The sequence below is a fragment of the Ammodytes marinus genome (genome assembly GCF_949987685.1).
Source record: "Ammodytes marinus genome assembly, chromosome: 17".
In the NCBI taxonomy this organism is placed as follows: Eukaryota; Metazoa; Chordata; class Actinopteri; order Uranoscopiformes; family Ammodytidae; genus Ammodytes; species Ammodytes marinus.
In genome coordinates, this window is record NC_137221.1 from 625268 (window position 1) to 650063 (window position 24796).

At 41.0% G+C, this 24796-nt stretch overlaps 1 protein-coding gene across 2 annotated transcripts; it reads right to left on the reverse strand.

Moving 5' to 3' along the window:
- Positions 1 to 251: 251 nt before the first annotated feature.
- Positions 252 to 23766, reverse strand: atf6b (activating transcription factor 6 beta). Of its 2 annotated transcripts, none has more exons than XM_080045473.1 (17): positions 23547 to 23766; positions 20828 to 20907; positions 16717 to 16798; positions 16066 to 16125; positions 15679 to 15755; positions 14713 to 14890; positions 11339 to 11506; positions 10749 to 10918; positions 10096 to 10275; positions 8926 to 9008; positions 8354 to 8548; positions 7283 to 7390; positions 6693 to 6792; positions 6051 to 6118; positions 5137 to 5236; positions 4460 to 4544; positions 252 to 2638 (listed from the first exon to the last, which is right to left on the reverse strand). In XM_080045473.1, the coding sequence occupies exons 1-17, from the start codon at positions 23617 to 23619 to the stop codon at positions 2361 to 2363; spliced, it is 2085 nt and encodes a 694-aa protein (XP_079901599.1). In that variant the 5' UTR covers positions 23620 to 23766; the 3' UTR covers positions 252 to 2360. The 2 variants fall into 2 exon arrangements, with proteins under 2 accessions (XP_079901599.1, XP_079901598.1); XM_080045472.1 differs by having other exon boundaries at positions 10096 to 10299.
- Positions 23767 to 24796: the final 1030 nt, after the last annotated feature.

Below are 24796 nucleotides of genomic sequence, written 5' to 3' on the forward strand. Positions count from 1 at the left end.
ATCTAAAGGGATAGTTCAGTTTGGTTGAAGTGTTATTGTATGAGGTACTTGCACACACACACACACACACACACACACACACACGCGCGCACACACACACACGCACGTCCCCCCTCCGCAACAGAACAATGGTGACTTCTGCTACAGCCACGTCCCCCCCCCCCCCCCCAAAACTCCTTATGGTGACTGATGGCCATCTCCATAAGATAACAGACTTTCTATGCAGAAGAACTGTGTGTGTGTGTGTGTGTGTGTGTGTGTGTGTGTGTGTGTGTGTGTGTGTGTGTACGCATACAACCACACTTCAAAAATACTGAACTATCCTTTTAAATATGAGGAGAAGCAGCTTTTAGTTTTTATGCTCCATATATCTGGAACAAACTCCCAGAAAACTTGAGGTCTGCTGCAACTCTCAGTTCTTTTAAATCGAGTCTGAAGACTTTTTTGTTTCCATTTTAACCTGTACTTTTTATTTTATTTGCTTCTTTTATTATGTTTTTAAATCGAGTTTTAATTTTTTTTTTTGCTTCTTTTATTCGCTTTTAAATGTTTTATAATGTGTTTTATGTATTCTAATCTTGCCCCTGTAAAGCACTTTGAGTGGCCTTGTGTCTGAATTGTGCTATATAAATAAACTTGCCATGCCTTGCCTTAAATAAACCGTTTTATTGCTGATGAAAAAAAATATATATGTGACTGTCTGATTTGCATTTGGTAAAAATGCAGCAAAAGTGCTGAAATCCATATGCCAAGTAAACTGATTTTACCCCGTTAAGAAGGATAACTGTGCAGCCCTCTGGCGCCCCCTGTCTGTCAAACCTCGCCACAACACAAACTGTACATCCTCACTAAATTAAATATTAAAACGCAGCACTGTTTCTAAGTGCAGTGTGCCGCCGTGTCTGCATCCGAAATATATATAATCTGATATATTAGGATATTATCTTCTACGGAAGGCTTTGATTTAAAGGGACAGTGTGTAGCTTTTATCTGCATTTTTCTGCAGTTGGTAGAAATGGAATATGATATGTACATGTTTTTAATAGTGTATAATCGCTTAAAAAATACACAAGTATATGGGCGTCCTGGGGAAATGCACCTGTTGGAAGACCAAGAAGAAGAAGAAGTACTATAGAATAAATAACTAAATACATCTTCACCTCATCACTTGATATTGTAGGAAAGACTTGAGGCAGTGGTGGATGATGCCATCTTTAGTAACTATAGCTTCTTGTCCTTGAAGGCCACCGTAGCTTCTGTAAATTCTCCCAAATTGAGGGGGTTAGCAAGGGAGCGTTGACATCTATAATCTCACCACTAGATGATGCTAAAATGCTCTGATATTACACACTGCACCTTTAAGTCAATAACCCTCAAATCTTACAGTAACTCGGTTGCAGCTTTTTGAAACAGTAAAGACGTTGAATTACTGTTTCAATTCCTTCTAGTTTCATTGAAGGAAAATGTGTAAAAAAAAGAAAAAAAAAGAAAAATAGCATTTGTTTGTTACCTTGTCAACTGGGACAATAAAGTTATTTTAAAACTTTTTTTCCTTTTCTCCAAACTTTCCAAATTTCAAAGTAAAATTCTTAAACCCCTTCTGATTTAATACATAGTTTCATTGAAGGAAAATGTGTCAAAAAAAACAGAAGTGGCGTTTGTTTGTTACCTTGTTTGTCAACTGGGACAATAAAGTTATTTTAAACTTTTTTTTTCTCCAAACCTTCAGATCAAATCAAAATTTCAAAATAAAATTCTTAAACCCCTTCCAATGATTGGCTGATTAAGAGTTTGGCGGTTGGTGGTCGTCGGGCGGTTAAGGGCTGTCTGTTGTGTGATGGATGATGATGCTTGCTGTATATATAAATATATAGATAATGATAATTGGAAGGATTGGATTTATAAAGCGCTTTTCTCACACTCAAAGGAGATCTATTTTCCTTCAATGAAACTACGTCAGAAAAATTAAATAAAAAAAATTAAAAAAGTGGCATTTGTTTGTTACCTTGTTTGTCATCTGGGACAATAAAGTTATTTTAAAAACTTATTTTTTTCTTCCTCCAAACCAAAATTCTTAAATAAAATTCTTAAACCCCTTCCGATGATTGGCTGATTAACAATTCGGCGGTTGGTGGTCGTCGGGCGGGTAACGGCTGTCTGTTGGGTATATAAATATATAGATAATGATAATGGATTGGATTTATAAAGCGCTATAAATCTATCTTTCTTCAATGAAACTACGTCAGAAAAAAAATAAAAATAAAAAGTGGCATTTGTTCGTGACCTTGTTTGTCATCTGGGACAATAAAGTTATTATTAAACTTTTTTTTCTTCTTCTCCAAACCTTCAAAATAAAATCCTTAAACCCCTTCCGTTGATTGGCTGATTAAGAGTTCGGCGGTGGGCGGTCGTCGGGCGGGTAGCGGCTGTCTGTTGTGATGGTTGTTATGGTGATGGTGGCGTCCCCGTAGCGAGGTGTGGTTTCCGTGGTGATGTTGGGCAGAGGGAGGAGGGGCGGGGGGGTCCCGGAGAGAAGGGGGAACGGCCGAAGATTTTATCGGGACGATTCGCGTGTCCATGACCTCACAGTCGACCTGCATCATCATCTCAAAGCCCTTAGAGGAGTTGTACAGGCTCTCTGTGTAAAGAAGGGATAGGTTTAGTATTGTGTGTGTGTGTGGGGGGGAGTGTGTGTGTGTGAGTGTGTGTGTGTGTGTGTGAGTGTGAGTGTGTGGGGGGAGTGTGTGTGTGTGTGTGAGTGTGAGTGTGTGTGTGTGTGTGTGTGGGGGGGGGGAGTGTGTGAGTGTGTGTGTGTGGGGGGAGTGTGTGTGTGTGTGTGGGGGGGAGTGTGTGTGTGTGTGGGGGGAGTGTGTGTGTGTGTGTGTGTGGGGGGGGGGAGTGTGTGTGTGTGAGTTGTGTGAGAGTGTGTACAGGCTCTCTGTGTAAAGAAGGGATAGGTTTAGTATTGTGAGTGTGAGTGTGTATGATTTGTACAGGCTCACTGTTTAAAAGGGGGGGGAGAGAATTTTTATAGTTTTATTTTGGCGGGATTTTACTTTTTTTTTTTTATGGAAATTAGAAGGTTGGTAGCCTGGAAATCCAGACCCTGATATCTTGAACGATAGAGGGTCTGGCCACGATCAATAGTAATTCCCAACTCAAGGGGCGGCTCCTACTCGTGCATTTCAAATGCCACTGCACGCAGTTGGATAGCACTACAACCAATCAGAGCGATGCACAAGGTGACGTATTAAGCCCCGTTCGTTTAGCGAACAGCTGTTAAACTGTTAAATTAAACGTTTGCCGTGGTCGGTCGGCAAAACAGAGCATTCCTCTTACTTGCTAATGAAAGATTTGAGTGCCGTCTTCCAAATCGTTAAGGGTCGAGGCCAAAGCCGTCTCAAACTCACAACATATCCGCAGCCATCTCTGTTGTTTACTATCACGGCTTCGACGTCGCACTGTCGTCATCTGGTTACGTCCGCCCCAGAGCCCCATACAAAGGGCTCTGGCCCGCCCATATTAGATAGAACCATTTGATTGGTAGCTCAGGATTTTTGGACATATTTAATGAGCTTCAATGGAGAGTGTCCAGACCAACAGGCGCTGGATTTCCAAGCTAGAAGGCTGCTGCTGCTTTTCAGAAGGATTATTTTTTTAAACACATTTCCATTAGAAACTCTTTTACATCACGAACACAGAACTCTCCTGGATTTAATGGCTGATTGTGAATTTAATATATAGTCTGTTGACATTTATTTTTTAAACCTTAAAGGTTCAGTAAGAGATTTGGTCCTTTTAGCTAACGTCCTGTCAGTGGCAGTCTCCTCCCTCATCCCTATGTTAGGGACTTTAAGCAACGACGGTTGAGAGGACGGCTACGGCGGTCGAGTAGAATTTTTAGCATTGGAGAACTTATGTCATCACCTCCTATCGCTGTAGTCAGAGCCGTAGTCAGTCTGTTTACAGGCAGAACAGGGTTTTGACGTTGTGAGCGCTACACCAACTGCAGCAAGTAGCCGTTCTAAGAGTTGCTAGGCGATAGTGGAAGCCGTTGGAATCTTTCCCAGACGCCGTAGCCGTCGCTAAAACACCGCTGCTTAAAGTCCCTAATGCTCACGAGCCTCAGCTGCTATTGCTGCTTTACCAAACAGTTTATTTGACAGACAGACCATAATACTAGCTGTAGTTTGGTCTGGCTGTGCGAGACTAGCCCTGCGTTCAGAATCTCATACTCTTTCTTTTCTTTTTTTCTACCAAACTAAATAGTAGATAGTGGGGATTGGAACAGAGACAGACAGACAGACAGACAGACAGACAGACAGACAGACAGACAGACAGACAGACAGACAGACAGACAGACAGACAGACAGACAGACAGACAGACAGACAGACAGACAGACAGACACACAGACAGACAGACAGACAGACAGACAGACAGACAGACAGACAGACTCACCGTTGACAGACATGGCGGGCATCACCAGAGACATCTTGGGCCGACTGGTTTTGTTGTGGCTGATCGCCGGGAGCAACAGATGATCCTACGGGGAGAGAGAAGGGACAAACTTCACAGAGGACCAATTTTTATATATATTTTATTAATGTTGCGTTTTAAAAACTCAAATAATCGGAAGCTCCAATTATTCAAATTATAGGCCATAAAATGCTTAAGAATTGAGGATTTAGACAGGTTTAAAAAATTGTTTGGATTATGAATTTTAAAAGGGGCAGTGTGTAATATGACATCATCAAGAAAGTTCTACAAAGTTCTAGAATGCAACGCTCCCTGGGTAACCCCAACCCTTTAGAATAATAACAGAAGCTACAGTGGCCTTCAAGGACAAGAACAATTCTAAATTTTAAACAATGCACCTGATGACATTCCAACTATGACACTTTCAACATGGCGGCACTAGGCCTTGGTCCAAAATATGCAGAAATATGGACATATATGAGACAAATAATAATTTAAAAAAAAATGTCAGCTATTATGCACTAAATTAAATGTACTTATGGATATTATAATTACTTTCTACAAAATCTGCTAGGAAATAAAACCCAAAATTCTACACACTGCAGCTTTAATGGTGCTTTTGTAGAGCGGCATCAAAGCCAGTAGGTTTGTGTTCGTACCCGTCTGAAGGACACCACGTAGAAAGTGTCTTCTCTGCGATCGATGGCGTCCAGGAAGTCGCTGTACGTCACCTCGGGCCCCGGCAGCACCTGCAGCTGACTGCACACAGACAAAGGTAACAGGTGATTTAAAGCTTCAAGACCTACTTCACCTTTAAACTCAGTCTTCCCTTGGCCCAGCTGTCCTGTTAATCCTAACCCTACATTTTACCATGTGTGATTTCTTTTTAATCTGCATGCATTGGTGTGCTTTTTGTTGTTATTTATGTATTGACTCTATTTTTTATACATTGTACTATGGATCTTCATGTGTCCTGAATAAAATATATATATACACACACTAGTAAAATATAAGGTTAGACAGTGAGACCATAAAACACTCTTCCTGCCTTTTCTCAGGCTAGGATGAACCGATTTCTAAAATGTTTTGCACATTTATATTACATAGGATCTCAGAGTTCAATACACCTTCATATTCCCACCGGTGAAGTAGGGCTTTGAATTGACAAAGAAATGTCTCCCCTTGATCCAGCTGACAGAAACTCACTGTTAAACTTTCAGAACATTATCCAAATATATTTTCAGTTTCACAGCAGTTTGCATTTCTCTAAACGCTCAACACGAAACGTTTCTAAATGACTGAATGAGTTTATTCAAAATGATACATTGTCTTTGTAATGTGTTTTAATAGTTTTTATTTTTTAAGATATTTTTTTTTGGCATTTTTATGCTTTATTGATAGTGTAGAGACAGAGTTGAAATGGGGCAGAGAGGGGAGTGACATGCAGAGAACGACCGCGGGCTGGAATTGAACCCGGGTCCGCTGCTGGCCGAGGCCCATGGGGGGGGGGACGCCCTACCAACTGAGCTAAGGGCGCCCCTTGTGTTTTAATAGTTTATTAAAGTCTGCAAACCTTTCTAAGGAGCGGTGAGCCTGGATCGGAAGATATCTGGAGATGTTCGCTTTCCTCAGCTGAGCTTTCTGCAAGAAAAATATATTTAAGAAAAAGGGGGTTGATTGAAACATTAACTGTAACGATCCCTGAAATACATTTTAATTAAGAAATATTGACTTAAAAATGTAAATCCTTATGGTGGAAGCATGACATAATTAAATATAAAAAAATTATACAATAAAATAATTATAATAGCAGCTACATTCAACTTATTTTGTACAGTGTAAAAACCTTCAATAGATAATTAGATGCTTCAGAAATATATTATGCACAAGTGGTTTTACAGCTTGACTGTCAGACTACAGAAAGGTGAATGAGTATTAATTCTATATATGTGTGTGTGTGTGTGTGTGTGTGTGTGTGTGTGTGTGTGTGTGTGTGTGTGTGTGTGTGTGTGTGTGTGTGTGTGTGTGTGTGTGTGTGTGTGTGTGTGTGTGTTTTGTCTATTTTTTCTACTGTATGTATTTTAAAATGGACATTGAGTCTAATAATAAAAGTTGATGATGATATATGCTCATGTAGTTTTAATGCCTGACTGTCTGACTACAGAAAGGTGGAATGAGTTAATGAACAGCAGTAGAAAATGGCCGCTGGCGTCACCTGAGCGATCTTTGCTTTCTTGGCGGTTTTTGATTTCCCGCCTAATTTCTTCCTGTCGATCTGGTGTCTGTGGACCCAACCTCTCAACTCATCGGCCAGCCTGGAACACACATACACACACACACACACACACACACACACACACACACACACACACACACACACACACACACACACACACACACACACACACACACACACACACACACACACACACACACACACACACACACACACACACACACACACACACACACACACACACACACACACACACACTTTTATTATTCAGTCAGTCATAAAACATATTATACATAATCGGGCCTAATTCTTATATTTTCCTAGATTGAATTTTTTTTTAAACATAATTGACCAGTTTAAAAAAAAAATGTATTATATTAATCGAAAAAACTAATAAATAATAGTTAATCGAAAAATATATAATTGATTTAAAAATGTATTTCATTCAAAATTAAAAAAACAGAGGGGCTGTGTGTTTGTTGCCACAGACTTGTTTCTGTATGTTGTGTTGTATGAATGTCTACATTAAAATGAAATTGAATTCATCAAATTGAAATTATGAATCAAACCTGAGCGACTCTGAGCGGTTGAACTGTCTGCAGTCTGAAGACGTGAAGTATCGATCGATGTCCTGGAGAACCAAATCCTTCATATCACTGAACACGTCACTAAGGTTCCTGAGAACACACATACACACACACACACACACACACACACACACACACACACACACACACACACAGAGAAAGACACACAGAGAGAGAGAGAGAGAGACAGAGGGAGAGAGAGAGAGAGAGAGAAAGAAAAGAGAGAGAGAGAAAGAGAGAGGGGGAGAGAGAGGGAGAGAGAGACAGAGAGAGAGAGAGACACAGAGAGAGAGAGCGAGAGAGACAGACAGACAGACAGACCCACACACAGAGAGAGAGACACACACACACAGAGAGAAAGACACACACAAAAAACAGAAAGAGAGAGACACACACAGAAAGAGAGACACACACACACAAACACACACACACAGAAAGAGAGAGACACACACACACGCACACACAAAGACACGTCAGCATTTGAAGAAAAAAAACACTTAGTCACCCACGTGTCGTGCAGCCAGTTAAAGATGCAGAACCTGTTTTGTGAAATGTTGGAATATGCAAATTCTGCACATTTCTTTTGCGTCTGTAGACCTGACGATGCAGCTGTTATCCCACAAACTTTACTGTTAACACGTGAACTCTCCGATGTAGATATATAAGGCTCATTCTAAGATCATTAAAAAAACTAGCGATTATACACTAATAAAAACAGTTATTTTTTTAAATATCTACCTAAATATGAAGGTGTATTGAACTCTGAGATCCTATGTAGTATAAATATGTAAACATTTTAGAAATCGGTTCATCCTAGCCTGAGAAAAGGCAGAAAGAGTGTTTTATGGTCTCACTGTATAACCCTACATTTTACCATGCGTGACATTACACATGGGAAAAGGTAAGGGTTAGGATTAACAGGACAGCTGGGCCAAGGGAAGACTGAGGGAAGACTGAGGGAAGAAAAACCTCATTCATTATATTATAATAGTGATTTTATAATGATAGAACGCCGGTTCAGTATGGGTGAAGTATTCATATTTTTTCTCTCACCTGAACTGATAAGCGTCCGTTGCGTCGTCGACCACTTCCTCCTCTGTGTCTGTTTCCATGACACTGGGGGGCGGGGCTACAGGTGTCTTCTGTTGCCGGCGGTGATACTGTTGTTGTTGTTCGATCTCCAACAGCCGACGGCCGCTAAACGAAACCATGTCATCCTGTAACCCTGACAACTTCCTGTCTGTGATGCTGCACACACAGACACAGACACAGATACACACACACACACACACACACACACACACACACACACACACACGTAGAAAGGGGAAAAGTTAGACTGTTTCAGAGATATTTAAAAGTTCTGATGATCATAAATTACATGTAACAGCAAACGAGACCATCAGTGCTAAAGAATGCTATTTTTATATAGTTTTTCTTAATGCCTTTGTCATGGGTATACGCTCACCCAGGAACAACAGCTGGCGTGGTAAAAACACTACTGCTTTTGTCCAAAGGGGGGCGCTAGAATGAACACACACTAAAAGTTCCTCGTAGCACCTAGAAAACTCTTATTTTTTTTGTAATAACATTTTTTTTTTGAATGCTTGTGTTGTATATTCTACCTGACGGGTCCGAAGCTGAAGGTCATAAACAGCAGCACGGCCATCACACACACGGCTCTCTTGTTGCTCGCCGAGTCGTTGCCCTGGAAACACACACACACACACACACACACACACACACACACACACACACACACACACACACACACACACACACACACACACACACACACACACACACACACACACACACACACACACACACACACACACACACACACACACACACACACACACACACACACACACACACACACACACACACACACACACGATGTTATGTTTGTTAATCACTTTGTAACATTGTTCAGAAAAGTGCTAAGTTAAATGTGTTATTCTACACCTCCCACACACACAGACAGACACACACCCCCTCACACACACACACCTCCTTCCACACGCACACACCCCACACACACCTCCTTCCACACACACAGACACACCCATACCCCCCTCACACACACACAGACAGACACACCCCCCCTCACACACACACACACACACACACACCTCCTTCCACACACACAGACACACCCCCCCTCACACGCACACACCCCCCTCACACACACACACCTCCTTCCACACACACACACACACACACACACACACACACACACACACACACACACACACACACACACACACACACACACACACACACACACACACACACACACACACGATGTTATGTTTGTTAATCACTTTGTAACATTGTTCAGAAAAGTGCTAAGTTAAATGTGTTATTCTACACCTCCCACACACACAGACAGACACACACCCCCTCACACACACACACCTCCTTCCACACGCACACACCCCACACACACCTCCTTCCACACACACAGACACACCCATACCCCCCTCACACACACACACACACACACACACCTCCTTCCACACACACAGACACACCCCCCCTCACACGCACACACCCCCCTCACACACACACACCTCCTTCCACACACACAGACACACCCCCCCTCACACACACACACCTCCTTCCACATACACACACACACCTCCTTCCACCCCCCCCCCACACACACACACCCCCACCCTCACACACACACACACCCCCACCCTCACACACACACACACACCTCCTTCCCCACCCACACACCCCCCCTCCACAACCCCCCCACCCCACACACACCCCCCCCTCACACACACCTCCTTCCCAGCCAGCCTCTCCCTCAGTGCCTGGTTTTCTCTGCGCAGTCTCTCGTTCTCCTGCTGTGCGTCTCGGAGCTGAGACTCGAGGTTCTGCAGATATTCTTTCTTCTTCTTCCTCGACTGACAGGCCGACTCGCGGTTCTTTATCATCCGCTGCTGTCGCTTCAAAACCTTCATCTGCAAAGGGACAGAAAAGTTCATCTGAACAAACAGGGTTGGACAATTAGTTTAAGATCATTTTGGCATTTTCAAGCTTTATTAGACAGTACAGAGTTGAAATGGAGAGAGAGAGAGAGAGAGAGAGAGAGACAGAGAGAGAGAGAGAGAGAGAGAGAGAGAGAGAGAGAGAGAGAGAGGATGACCTGCAGTAAAGGTCCACGGGTTGGAATTTTAACCCGCGACCACTGCAACGAAGGCCGGAGCCAATATGGTACACGCTCTATCCACTATGCCACCGGAGCACCAGCATATATACATTTATTTTAGAATTATGAGAATCAGAGTGGGAAAAAAATCCTGTTTAAAGCTAGAGTGCGTAAATGTTTTTAATACTAATACATTTTTCTACTCAATTTTATGCATTTATTTTCTACTTTGAATCAGAAAAAAAAAAATGAATAAATGTAATAATTAATTTTAAAGACACTCACATCCATGTCGTTGCAGTTGTTGCCGGGTAGCGTTGACGCTGTGGTTGCCGGGACGATGGGTTTGGTGGTGTGTGTTGCTACGGTGACGGGGCTGGAGCAGCTCGGAGACACGGGCTCCATCTTAACGATCGCCGGAGACGCACCGAGACACACCGACTGAGACAGGACAACTAGAGAGGGGCGGACATTAGAAAAAACATATTCAAAATTAAAGCCCTACTTCACCGGTGTAAATATGAAGGTGTATTGAACTCTTGAGATCCTATGTAGTATGAATGTGCAAAACATTTTTAAATCGGTTCATCCTAGCCTGAGAAAAGGCAGAAAGAGTGTGTTATGGTCTCACTGTCTAACCCTACATTTTCCCATGTGTGACATCACACTAGTAAAAATGTAGGGTTAGCTAAGTTAGTACCCTATGCAGACAGTGAAAAAAATACATATTAATATACCCAAACATATTGAGACTTTTTTTTTTAAACACACCAGTTGAGAAATACAGAGAGAGTTTTGTGGAGCTGATAATAGGCTTAATCAACTTTTTGTATCAGCTCGTTTGCACTGTAGCTTTAGAAACAACCATGTCTCACCAGGTCTGGTCTGGTCGATGGAGGGCAGGCCCTGCAGTATGAGAGTCTTGGCCGGAGCCGGTGACTGGGACACGGGGAGAGACGACACACACACGGGGGGTCTGGGCTGGATGGGAGGTTTGGTGTTCAGAATGCTGCTGGCTGTCACTGGGGCTGGATGAGGAAGAACTATAACACACAAGGAGAAAAACATATCAAATAAATGTCAGACTGTGTGTGTGTGTGTGTGTGTGTGTGTGTGTGTGTGTGTGTGTGTGTGTGTGTGTGTGTGTGTGTGAGAGAGTGAGTGAGTGAACTTTAACACACAAGAGGAAAAATGTCAGACTTAATCAAAACCCCAATAACTAAAAACATGTACAGGTGCATCTAGAATTTATTTTTTAAATATCAATGAAAAAAAAATCAGAAGGGTTCATATTTTTTTTTTTTTTTAAAGATAATTTTTTGGCATTTTCAAGCTTTATTAGACATAGTTGAACTGGGGAGACAGAGAGAGAGATAGAGAGGGGGGGATGACCTGCAGTAAAGGTCCACGGGTCAGATTTGAACCCGTGGACCCTTGAGAAAAAGAAAAGAAAAGAAAAAAGAAAAGAAAATATATATAACTAATTAATTTAACTTGTGCAATGTCAACAAAAAAAATAAAGATGATAAAATATGTTGGCAAGTTCTCTGACATTTTCTGCGGCTGTCACATTCTTGGCGGCTACACACGGGAAGCCTGTTTGACTTGTCCTGGAGTATTTGCATTTAGGCGTGGTGTCATTTATCGACTTGTTGACTTCTTTCTGCACCAGATGGGACATACACAGTATATAGCAGGGTTCCTTCAAACACATTTTTACCAATCACTTTTCAAAACTTTTTCCATGAAGTGTGCGTGTGTGTGAGTGAGTGAGTGAGTGAGTGAGTGAGTGAGTGAGTGAGTGAGTGAGTGAGTGAGTGAGTGAGTGAGTGAGTAACAGTAATTCAAGGAACTACTTTGCATAATGTTAGACATGTTTTGGAGATTTTTATGAACATGTTTTAAACACTAGTGAACACTTCCGAACTATTTGTATCTCATGGTGTAGTGGTTAGACCCCCCCCCCCCCAATAGAGTCTCAGTCCTCTTCACAGCAGACCCGGGTTAGAATCCAGCCCAGGTCGTTCTCTGCATGTCATTCCCCTCTCTGACACATTTCAACTTTGTCTCTCCAAGCGTGGAAAATGTCAAAAAAACAACAAAAAAACACACACACCCGTGGGAACCCTGCTACAGTAGCCCCTGCCTTGTGTAGTGTGTCTGCCCTGGGGGGGTCTCAGTACTGAAGACTGGAACGCAGATAGACAGGTAAATGTAGATGAACTGGTGAATTGAGAGCGTTTCCCCTTTCAAGAGCCTCACTTCACCAAACTGAATGCCGTAACGTTCTCACACACGAACAAAACACTGAGAAACCAGATCTGCCTTCAGTTCAGGCCGGACTGAAGTATACAGAAAGAAAGGCTAAGGTGACCTATCATCAGGGGGGGACGTCGAGTCACTCAACACAATCACCACTGTTTACTGTTACTGTTCCCAAAATGGTGATACAGGATGTGAATTGACATCAGGACGGCTGAAAGTCTACACATCTTAACTTATGAAGATGACAGTTATACAAAAAAAAGAAAAGAAAAGAAAAAATTGTTGCACCTACATGTAGCACTTAGATGTGTTAATTTGTGCTTATTTGAGGCTAATGTATGCATGTTGTGATTGTGCAGATGTTTGTTTGTGTGTTTTGTTTAAAAAAAAAAAAAACATATTTTGGAAAAAAAAAAGTGACAGCTCTATTTCTTTGCCACAAAAAAAGCAATATCCATCAACAGTCCAGTCCTGAGACATGCACTGCGTTCCAATCCCCATACTATATACTATTTAGTATGGTAGAAAAAAGATTTAGGATGTCCCGATTCTTGTGGCCAGATTTAGGATGGTTAGAAATACCCGTTAGTCTACTAGATCCAGCCGAGATTTTTAGTGTTTTAAACAGCATGGGCGGATTCTGACCCACAATCCAGTGCGCACGTGAAGTGACGTCACATCGACGAAGCCTCCATATGAAAACAACCAGCGATGAGACGGATATAAAAGCAAGAGGCAAGATCAAGGAGCAATGTTATGATGAAATAAATAAGTAGAAGTATGTCCCAATTGTATGCCTACTGCATCCCAACTAGATTATTTTATATGATCAGATGTAGTGTGCAGAATAGAGAAAACAAAGAGTAGGAGATTTGGAAGGCAGGGTACATGGTAGCAGTGTTGTGGATTAGGGGGAATATAAATTTGAATATTGCAGCTGGAATCACTCAAACTCTCTGAGCCTCTGAACAAACACAGCTGACCACAGTCAAAACAAAAACACCAACAGCTGCGCGTCCTTCAAATATTTCACAACTGAAACTTTCCCTGTGTTCCAAATCTCTCACACACATTTTCTGTTTACTGTTCCTACATACTACAGCTGGTCATAAAACGTATCTAGTCAGCATTGGGACATACTTTTACTAATTTATTTCATCCTAACATGGCTCCTTGATCTTGCCTCTTGCTATTATAGCCGTCTCATCGTTGGTTGTTTTCACTGGGAGGCTCAGTCCATGTGATGTGTAACTTCTGCTGCAGTGGATTGTGGGTCAGAACCTCCATAAAGCTGCTGGTTTCCAACACTGAAAAATCACCACCGGATGTAGTAGGACATCTGGGTATTTTTCAGCATGCTGCATCTGACATCATGTATTGGGACAAACTAAATCTTTTTTTCCTACCATAATAAATAGCAGGGAAGGATGGGGACTGGAACACAGCCCACACTTTTCCAACATATTGAACCAAACCATTCAAAAATATATAACTAATGGGGCGCTCCGGTGGTGTAGTGGATAGAGCGTGTACCATATTGGCTCCGGCCTTCGTTGCAGTGGTCGCGGGTTCAAATCCGACCCGTGGACCTTTACTGCAGGTCATCCCCCCCCCCCCCCCTCTCTCTCTCTCTCTCTCTCTCTCTCTCTGTCTGTCTCCCCATTTCAACTCTGTACTGTCTAATAAAGCTTGAAAATGCTAAAATATAATATTTAAAAAAAAATATACAGCCCCAGAAAAAATTAAGAGACCAGTCTGGATTTTTCTTAAATCTTCATCTCTACATTACTTATTGAAAATACTCTTAAATGGCAATATTTTCCCGGAATTTGGTAGAAATGTTGTCAGTAGTTTATATTATAAAACCAAAATGTTCATTCTACTCAAACATATGCCTTTAAAGAATAAAACAAGAGACACTGAACACTCGGAGTGGTCTCTTAATTATTTCCGGAGCTGTATAAAAGTAATAGCAGCAACCAACCTGTCTGTTGCGTTTGAATCCCGCTGATGACGGCAGTTGGAATCTGCGTCTGTAGTTGCGTCTGTTGCCGGGGGATGGCGGATGTTGCCACGGTGATCTCCATGGAGCCGAGCGGAGGAGAGAGAATGTCTCCGTACATGTAGGGAGGAGTGGGAGGGTTTTCACCTTTCACTGAGATCTGGACAGAGAGGGAAAATTGAATTTATTAAGTTAGCGTTTGCACACCTTAAAGAGTTTAAAGTGTGATATTCAAGTGTGTGTGTGTGTGTGAGTGAGTGAGTGAGTGAGTGAGTGAGTGAGTGAGTGAGTGAGTGAGTGAGTGAGTGAGTGAGTGAGTGAGTGAGTGAGTGAGTGAGTGAGTGAGTGAGTGAGTGAGTGAGTGAGTGAGTGAGTGAGTGAGTGAGTGAGTGAGTGAGTGAGTGAGTGTGTGTGTGTGTGTGTGTGTGAGTGTGCTGCTACAAACACATTGGCTGTCACTTACTGACTATGCGTACGGTAAATTTCTTGCTTAAATTGATAAACATACAAGAAATTATCCCACAAATCTGGAATTTATTAATATCTCCATTTGTATGTGGCGAAAATACACGAGGAAGTATTGAGGTGTTTCTATAACGGTCGCTCATTCTTTACTTGTGATCACACGGTTATTTTTGGGTATTTTATGGTTTTGAATAAACCACAATATTATAAATGTAACATTTTGGGGCGCCTTTAGCTCAGTTGGTAGGGCGTCCCCCTCCCGGGCCGGGCCCAGCAGCAGACCCGGGTTCGATTCCCACCCGCGGTCGTTCTCTGCATGTCACTCCCCTCTCTGCCCCATTTCAGCTGTCTCTCTGCACTATCAATAAAGCATAAAAATGCCCAAAAAATATCTAACAGAATAATAAATAAAAAAAATAATAAATAAAGTAACATTTTTTTTTTGCTAAATTCTAAAAAAAAATATATATATTCTTAACACACCTGTGGTTCCGGTGACATCGAGCAGTCTGACTCGAGGGAGGAAGCAGGAGACAGAGGCTCAGCTTTCACCTGGAACACTGGACACACACACACACACAAGACACACACACACACAAACACACGCACACAGACAGAAAGACAGAAACAAACACATACACACAGACACACAAGACAGACAGACAGGCACACAGACACACACACACACACAAAAGACAGACAGACAGACAGACACACACACACAAGACAGACACACACACACACACACACACACACACACAGACAGACACACACACACACACACGTAAGTAAGAAAAAGCAATCCCTATGTGTTTCCGTACATGTTTGTTATCGTTTGATGAGACGAATTTAGAAATTTTTAAAACTTACACATTTCCACCGGTAGCGGCCGAGTTATGGTCATCTCACTTTTTATCACCGGCGCGTCCCCTTTAAGACAAAGACAACAGGCATCAGATGAGGTTAGAATGTAGGTTTTTCAAATCAAATCAAAATCAAATCAGTTGTATTTGTATAGCCCAATATCACAAATAGACATTTGCCTCAGTGGGCTTTACATTCCATACAGTACGACACCTTCTGCCCTTATCTATCTATCTATCTATCTATCTATCTATCTATCTGCCCTTACACCGTTAGCTCGGCTGAGAAAAAACTCCCAGTAAAAAACCCTTTACCAGGATTTAAAAAAAAAATTTAAATCTCAGGGAGTCGACAGAGTAAGGGATCCCTCTCCCAGGACGGACACACTGCAATAGATTTTGTTGTTGCACGTATATTTGGGAATTTACGGTAGCAGGGCAAGGCAAGTTTATTTCTATAGCACAATCCACACACAGGTAATATTCTAAAACAGAGAGAGAGCGAGAGAGAGAGAGAAACAGAAAGAGAGAGGGAGAGAGAGAGAGGGGGAGAGAGGGGAGAGAGAGGGGGAGAGAGAGAGGAGAGGGAGGGAGGGAGGGAGAGAGAGAGAGAGGGGGAGAGAGAAAGAGAGAGGAGGGGGGTCAGTGTGTTTTGTACCTGTGAGAATGTTGTCGTCAAGGTGTCTCCATGGCGACGTGGGGTTGTCAGGGTCGAGTGTGAGCACGAGGTCATTGTCAAACTGTGATGGAGGAAGAAGAAAATTAGTGTGCGTGTGTGTGTGTGTGTGTGTGTGTGTGTGTGTGTGTGTGTGTGTGTGTGTGTGTGTGTGAGAGAGAAAGACAGTGATGGAGTGAGTGAGTGAGTGTGAGGTATGTGCCTGCGTGCGTGTGTGTGTGTGTGTGTATGAGTGTCAGTGTGTGTGTATGAGTGTGTGTATGAGTGTCAGTGTGTGTGGGTGTGTGTGAGTGAGTGAGTGAGGTATGTGCCTGTGTGTGTGTGAGTGAATGTGTGTGCGGTATGTGCCTGTGTGCGTGTGTCCTTTCGTTTGTGTGTGTGTGTGTGTGTGTGTATAATATTCAGTCAACTGGCAAATAATTAGTCTAATTATCCAGTGAACCATTCTCTCACCGACGATTTAAAACACCTGATGTTGACAAAACTGCAAAACAGAACCTGAACACAGTATGAAGATCAACCCTGTGTTCCAAATCACATACTCTTTACTTTTACTACACTACATACTAAAGTACAGAAGAGTTTTAGTCTTTTTACTACACTACATACTAAAGTACAGAAGAGTTTTAGGGCCACAGACAGGAGAGAAAAGAAAATCAGATAAGGAAGATATTCTTTTCATTATGTCGAGAAATGTCAAGAATAAAGACGAATACTCCAAAATGCTATTGGAGTCAGTGGGGAATTTATGTATTTTCAGCATACTACAATTGAGGTGCATGTACTGGGACATCTTGAATCTTTTTCTGGCATACTAAATAGTAGGGAAGTATGGGGACTGGAACACAGAGTAAGCTTATTGTATTAAAAATAATAATGATGATTAAATATATTTACCTGAGTGGCAGAGAATGAGGCCTTCACTGACATTTTTTTATTTGCACCGTATCCTATCCTACAGACACAAATATCTACACTTGATGTATTTTGTTATGCCCCTGTAAAGCACTTTGAATGGCTTAGTGTTTGAATTGTGCTATTTAAATAAACTTGCCTTGCCTTGAGATTTTTATATATTTATTTTATTTAGCAGGATTTACATTGAACCCATTAACATATGAAGTGTTGTCAGTTCTCTGCATGTCATTCCCCTTTTTTTCATTATGTCGAGAAATGTCAAGAATGTCTTTGCCCCATTTCAACCCTGTCTCTCCACAATATGTCTAATAAAAAAGTAAAAAATGCCAAAAAATCATCTTAAAAAAAATAATAATAAAATACAGGAAAAGTAAAATATATTAGGAGGATCTTTGGGATTGAGTTCACTTTACAAACAACTGTTGTTGAGTCCGTTAAATGTAATATATTAAAGGAATACTTCACCCATACGGAACCAGCGTTCTATCATTATAAAATAACTATTATAATATAATGAATGAGGTTTTTCTTCCCTCAGTCTTCCCTTGGCCCAGCTGTCCTGTTAATCCTAACCCTTACTGTGATGTCACAAGAAGGAAACTGTAGGGTTAGACAGTGAGACCATAAAACACTCTCTGCTCTTTCTCAGGCTAGGATGATCCGATTTAATTTTTTTTTTTGCACATTTATACTAAATAGGATCTCAGAGTTCAATACACCTTCATATTCCCACCGGTGAAGTAGGTCTTTAAACTGGTTCTTTAACGTCCCAACAAGGAACTTTCAAATATTTCTGAAACAGTCTCATTTTTCCTCTGATGATCATAAATTACATGTAACAGCAAACAAGACCATCGGTGCTAAAGAATACTATTTTTATATAGTTTTTCTTAATGCCTTTGTCATGGGTATACGCTCACCCAGGAACAACAGCTGGTGTGGTAAAAACACTACCGCTTTTGTCCAAAGGGACTGCAAGAATGAAGAAAAACTGAAAGCTCCTCGGATCATCTTTAAACTACACTAATGCGACTTCTCAGTAACTGTCTCGTCACTGTAAACAAGCTGGACGCTTCCCGGTTAACCCTGCAGCTTCAGCCAAGAACAACTTGTTTATAAACTTGGAACATTTACTTAGTTCAGATGGAAATTGAAAGTTTACGACGCGGTCAGAGGCCGGGGAGAACCAGCCACGTCTCCAAAACGTCTAAGCTCAACTTTCTCAGAATAGAAATATAATTTGCTGACTAAATGTATTGTAGTTGAAGCTACTTTAGCAAATACTAAAAAAAGGAGTGAAGTGTGTGAAGGTGCGGGGATGTAGCCTATAACTGATATATTTTTTTTTTAAATGTGATTTACTGACTAAATGTATGAATTGAGCCCGAAATACCAGCTTAATTAACTAATAATAGAGACATCCGAAATGCTACGTTTCTCTCAAGTCAAATTTTAGCCTTTTATCTCTGAACCTTCAATCTAAGCTGCAGTGAGCTGTGTGCAGAAGCCACGTCTTCAAAAAGTCTGAGCTGAACTTTCTCAGAAATTCAACAAAAAAAATCCATCAGAAAGTTTTATTTTATGTTTTCGAAATCATCTATACAGCCCCGGAAAAAAATGAAGAGACCAGTCTGGAATTTTCTTCAATCTTCATCTCTACATTACTTATTGAAAAAAATGCTCTTTAATGACAATATTTTTATTGTGAATTTGGTAGAAATGTTGTCAGTAGTTTATATTATAAAATCAAAATGTTCATTCTACTCAAACATATGTCTAGAAATAGTCAAACGAGAGACACTGAACATTTGGAGAGGACTCTTCATTTTTTTCCGGAGCTGTAGTGAAGTGTGTGCAGGTGCATTGACGTTTGATATTTGCATTTTGTTTCAGCCTGAGTTTCCCTCTCGGCCCCAGGGCAGACACCAGAGCGCATTCGTTCTGTTACCGTCCAATTCCAATCAAATACTTCTTTTACAAAAAATAATAAAAAGAAGGACTGAACTGTGTGACGGTGCTGTGATGTTACTGATGTATTTAAAAAAAAAATTATTTACTGACAAAATGTATTGTAGTGGGGCGCTCCGGTGGTGTAGTGGATAGAGCGCGTACCATATTGGCTCCGGCCTTCTTTGCAGTGGTCGCGGGTTCAAATCCGACCCCTGGACCTTTACTGCAGGTCATCCCCCCTCTCTCTCTCTCTGTCTGTCTCCCTATTTCAACTCTGTACTGTCTAATAAAGCTTGGAAATGCATAAACATAATAAAAAAATAAAATAAAAAAAAATGATTGTAGTTGAAGATACTGAGCAACATTTTTCTCAAGTCAAATTTAGCCTTTAATCTCTAAACCTTGACAATTAATTCGGAAGTGTGATATTCAAGTGTGTGTGTGTGTGTACGTGTGTGTGTGTGTGTGTGTACGTGGGTGTGTGTGTGTGTACGTGGGTGTGTGTGTGTACGTGTGTGTGTGTGCGTACGTGGGTGTGTGTGTAACCTAACCCTAAATCCCATTTTTTACAACAATTCGATTTTTTTTACAATTTGACCCACGCTGTATAAATTCTAACACAAATAATACACTTTCTTGTTTTAATTCAAATCGTCCCAACCGCCAAGGAGATTCAGTCCTCCTCCCTCCCCCCCCCCCCCCCCGTGAAGGCATCCTATATACGGGAATAGATTAAAACCTATTTCTACATGTTAACAATTTTTGTTTTTGAGTTCCGTATCTCCTTATGAGTTGGAATAATTTTTTACAATGATTCCATTTAGGAAAATAATTTTTTTTTAAACGCTGTAGTGAAGTGTGTGCAGGTGCATGGAGATGATATTTGCATTCTGTTTCAGCCTGAGTTTCCCTCTCAGCTCCGGGACAGACACCAGAGCACGTTCGTCTCTCTCTCTCTCTCTCTCTAATAAAGCTTGGAAATGCATAAACATAATAAAAGAATAAATAAAAAAGCACCAGAGCTGTAGTGAAGTGTGTGCAGGTGCATTGAGATTTGATATTTGCATTCTGTTTCAGCCTGAGTCTCTCTCTCTCTCTCTCTCTCTCTCTCTCTCTCACACTCACTCTCTCTCACTCACTCACTCACTCACTCACTCACTCACTCTCTCTCACTCTCTCACTCTCACACACACACCAGAGCGTTTTTTATCGTTTGGTTTCTTACCGTCTGTTTGAATTTCAATCCTCGACTGAACTCCCCGTCCTCTCCCTCCTCCATGCTCTCACACTGGTACAGACAGGCATCTAGACACACAGGGGAAAACACATCAGAATGACATTATAGGATAGAAATTGTTACTGAAAAATATAATATTTATCATCCGAGCAGGGAAATGAAGGTGTTCCCGCACGCACGCTTTGAGTGAGGTGCTTGGTGAATCCCTAACGAATACAAAAGTTGTTGGGCTCTATTTACCTTATTGTAGTCGATGGTGTGACCTTTGTAATACTGTGTAATACGCCTCATCTGCAGAAGATTTGTTTTCATCTCCCTCATCTTGATTTGACGACATAGACGTGACACAAACTCTTGACTTTGAAACATTTATTGAGCCCAACATCCGGTATGAGAATGAGAGTGTGTGTGTGTGTGTGTGTGTGTGTGTGTGTGTGTGTGTGTGTGTGTGTGTGTGTGTGTGTGTTGGAGGTGTTTCATAGCAGCATGTAGTTTTATATATATCAGCTAATATTTGCCTTGTGTATCATAAAAAGAACGTGTGCACTGTTGACACTCAACAAGCCATCAGTAGATATGCAGTAGCATGTCAGAGAACGTTTTTACAAAAAAATATAATATTTATCATCCGAGCAGGGAAATGGAGGTGTTCCAGCGCACGCACACACACACACACACACACACACACCGAGTTGATATTCAACAGAACTATCACAAAAACAAATAAGTAACAACATGTATTCCACTAACTGCTAGTTAACTATAAGTTGAACACATTTTCCTTTATAGACCCATATAAAAAAAGAACAGTGCAACTTGTTTGTAACTGTTTTAATTAGGCTATATTGTACTTTCACCCATTTCATTTTAATTGCTGCCACTCTTCACCACTGTCTAAATGTTTCAATAGTTTTTTTTCTTATCGGCTTGTTGTGTATTTGATGTATTTGCATTGAATATTGTTTATGTATTGTTGTTTTTGCTTTTCATTTGTTTGAACTCGACGTCATTGTAAACGAGGATCACACCTCAATTGATCTCTCGAGGATAAATAAAAGTTAAATGAAAATTAAGTTTAACTGTGGTTGCGTTCCGAATCGCAAACTCTTTCTTTTTTCTATTGTACATACTACATCTGACGATAAAAATAATCTAGTTAGGATGCAGTAGACATACTATTGGGACATACTTTACTCTCTTATTTCATCATAACATTGCGCCTTGATCTTGCCTCTTACTTTTATATCCGTCTCATCCCCGTTTGTTTTCATATGGAGGCTTCGTCGATGTTACATCACTTCACGTGCGCACTGGATTGTGGGTCAGAATCGCCCAAATAGGATGCACTTTTCAACACTAACAATCTTGGCCGCATGAAGTAGGACATCCGGGTACTTCTAACCATCCTAAATCTGGCCACAAGAATCGGGACATCCTAAATCTTTTTTCTACATACTATATAGTAGAAAGTATGCGATTCGGAACGCAACCTGTGTTTTTTCTATTCCTCAGTTCAGCGGGGGCGTTTCTTTGACTCGTAAACGTCTATTGTTGCTGCCGCATTGACCCAGTTGTCCTCAGGGCATCATTAAAGTTTGATCTTATCTCAAATCATCAGGTTTTATTGCCTCCGACTGCAGTAGACCGGCAGCATGGTGCAGTGGAGGAAGTCATTAATACTATACTCAATTAAAGGAATATTTCAGCCATTCGGAACCGGCGTTCTATCATTATAAAATCACTATTATAATATAATGAATGAGGTTTTTCTTCCCTCAGTCTTCCCTTGGCTCAGCTGTCCTGTTAATCCTAATCCTACATTTTCCCATGTGTGATGTCAGCATGGTAAAATATAGGGTTAGACTGTGAGACCATAAAACACTCTTTCTGCCTTTTCTCAGGCTAGGATGAACCGATTTCTAAAATGTTTGCACATTTATACTACATAGGATCTCAGAGTTCAATAAACCTTCATATTCCCACGAGTGAAGTAGGTCTAAAGTGTTAATATTGCATGTTGTACTTTTCTATACTCTCATTAGATTCTTCAATATAAATATCTAATTTAAATATATGACTTCAAAATTCGTCCTATACGTTAATGTAAGGCCTTTTATGTAAAGCATTTAAATTGCCTTTGTGTATGAAATGTGCTAAATAAACTTGTTTACTGTAAAAATTACCATATGTATTTCATAACATTAAGGATAACAGCAGTAGGCCAACACGCAGTTAGGAGCCATTTACGACTGCCTGATTAAGAAAATAGTTTTAACTAAAAACATATCAACAACAGATATTCACACACACACACACACACACACACACACACACACACACACACACACACACACACACACACACACACTTCCTCCTACTGTGGCGAAAGATAAACTGACGTATCCTAGAAGAAGCATGCGCACATACACACTTTGTAACCGCGTGCAACGAGCATCCAACTCCTGATTTAGCCAAATACAACCCTAAATAAACCCCTAAAATGTGCTAAATAAAAGGACTTTTTATGGGTAGAATTGAACCGATTATGGGATGTTTTTTTAACGCCCACTGGCTGGCTTTGCGTCGCCTTCCCCCATCCAAGCACCCCCACTGTAACACACACACACCCAGCTAGCTTAAGATACACCACATACATTAGGCCTAATGCTTCGTTAAAAGGCTTTAAAAAAGGTTAAACTAAACTCACCCCAGTCCTCGTTTGTTAGCAGGTTATCAGCGAAGAATCGAGTGTCCAAATCGGACAGTAAATCCGCACTCATAGCCACAAAAGACGTCAAATAAGGTCCGTGTTAACAGCTAGCTTAACAAATACAGGCAGAACACGCCCGTTGGAATTAGCATGAATGTACCTGGGTGATATTTAAAACAAATATCATTTATAATTTAAAAAAAAATGAGGTGTAAATCCTTTCGGTTTATTTGTATTGTATCTCCGAATGGTCTTATCGGCTCTGGCTGTGGCTCCGCATATGTCTGTCAGACAAGGAAATGCAATTTCCAGGAAGACACCGCCCACTTTGGAACCCAGCCGCCAATCAGAACAGAGAACGGAATGATTGACAGGGAAGAGAACCAATTAAATGACTCGAAATGAATGGCGTACTCTTCAGCTTGTACTGTTGAGGGCGTGGCCAGAATAGTGACGAGGGTGATTTGGACCAATGGAATGGGCGCATTTTGAGCGACAGGAACTATCAACCAATGAACGCACAAATAAGTTTGATTGACATATGTGGTAGCCAATCACGGTTAAGCAAGGAGGTTTAAAAAACCTTTTGGTTGAAAAACACTGTTATGTTATGTTTATGCAAAAAATAAATAAAAAAAAAGGTTGGTTTATAGAACTAAACCGCTGATTAAACAAGTTATTATAAATATATTCTTCAGCTGTCATTCTTTTTCAGATTTCATAATGTTTAGAGTGTAGAAGTGAAGTTGCTATAGTTACATAACTCCAGTGAGGGGCGCGTGAGGACAAACTGGATCCCTGCCATACTCGCATTGTAAATCAATCATGAATAACTTATCAATAAAGAGAGATATTTATGTGGAGACGAGACGGTGTGGATCCGGTCCCCCCTCTGGCAGCATCTGAAGTCTTCCTGCATCCACACTATTCACACTTTACTTTAGTATTACCTTGTAAACATCTGGTCAATGATTGAATTCCTTTGTGATTTTTCTCTACTTATGACATCTATTGCAGCATGTCCGTCCTGTGAGAGGGATCCCTTACTCTGTCGACTCTCCCTGAGATTTCTAAAAAAAAATTAATCCCGGTAAAGGGTTTTTTACTGGGAGTTTTTTCTCAGCCGAGCTAAGAGTGTAAGGGCAGGGTGTCATACTGTATGGAATGTAAAGCCCACTGAGGCAAATGTCTATTTGTGATATTGGGCTGTACAAATACAACTGATTTGATTTGATTTTGATTTAGGT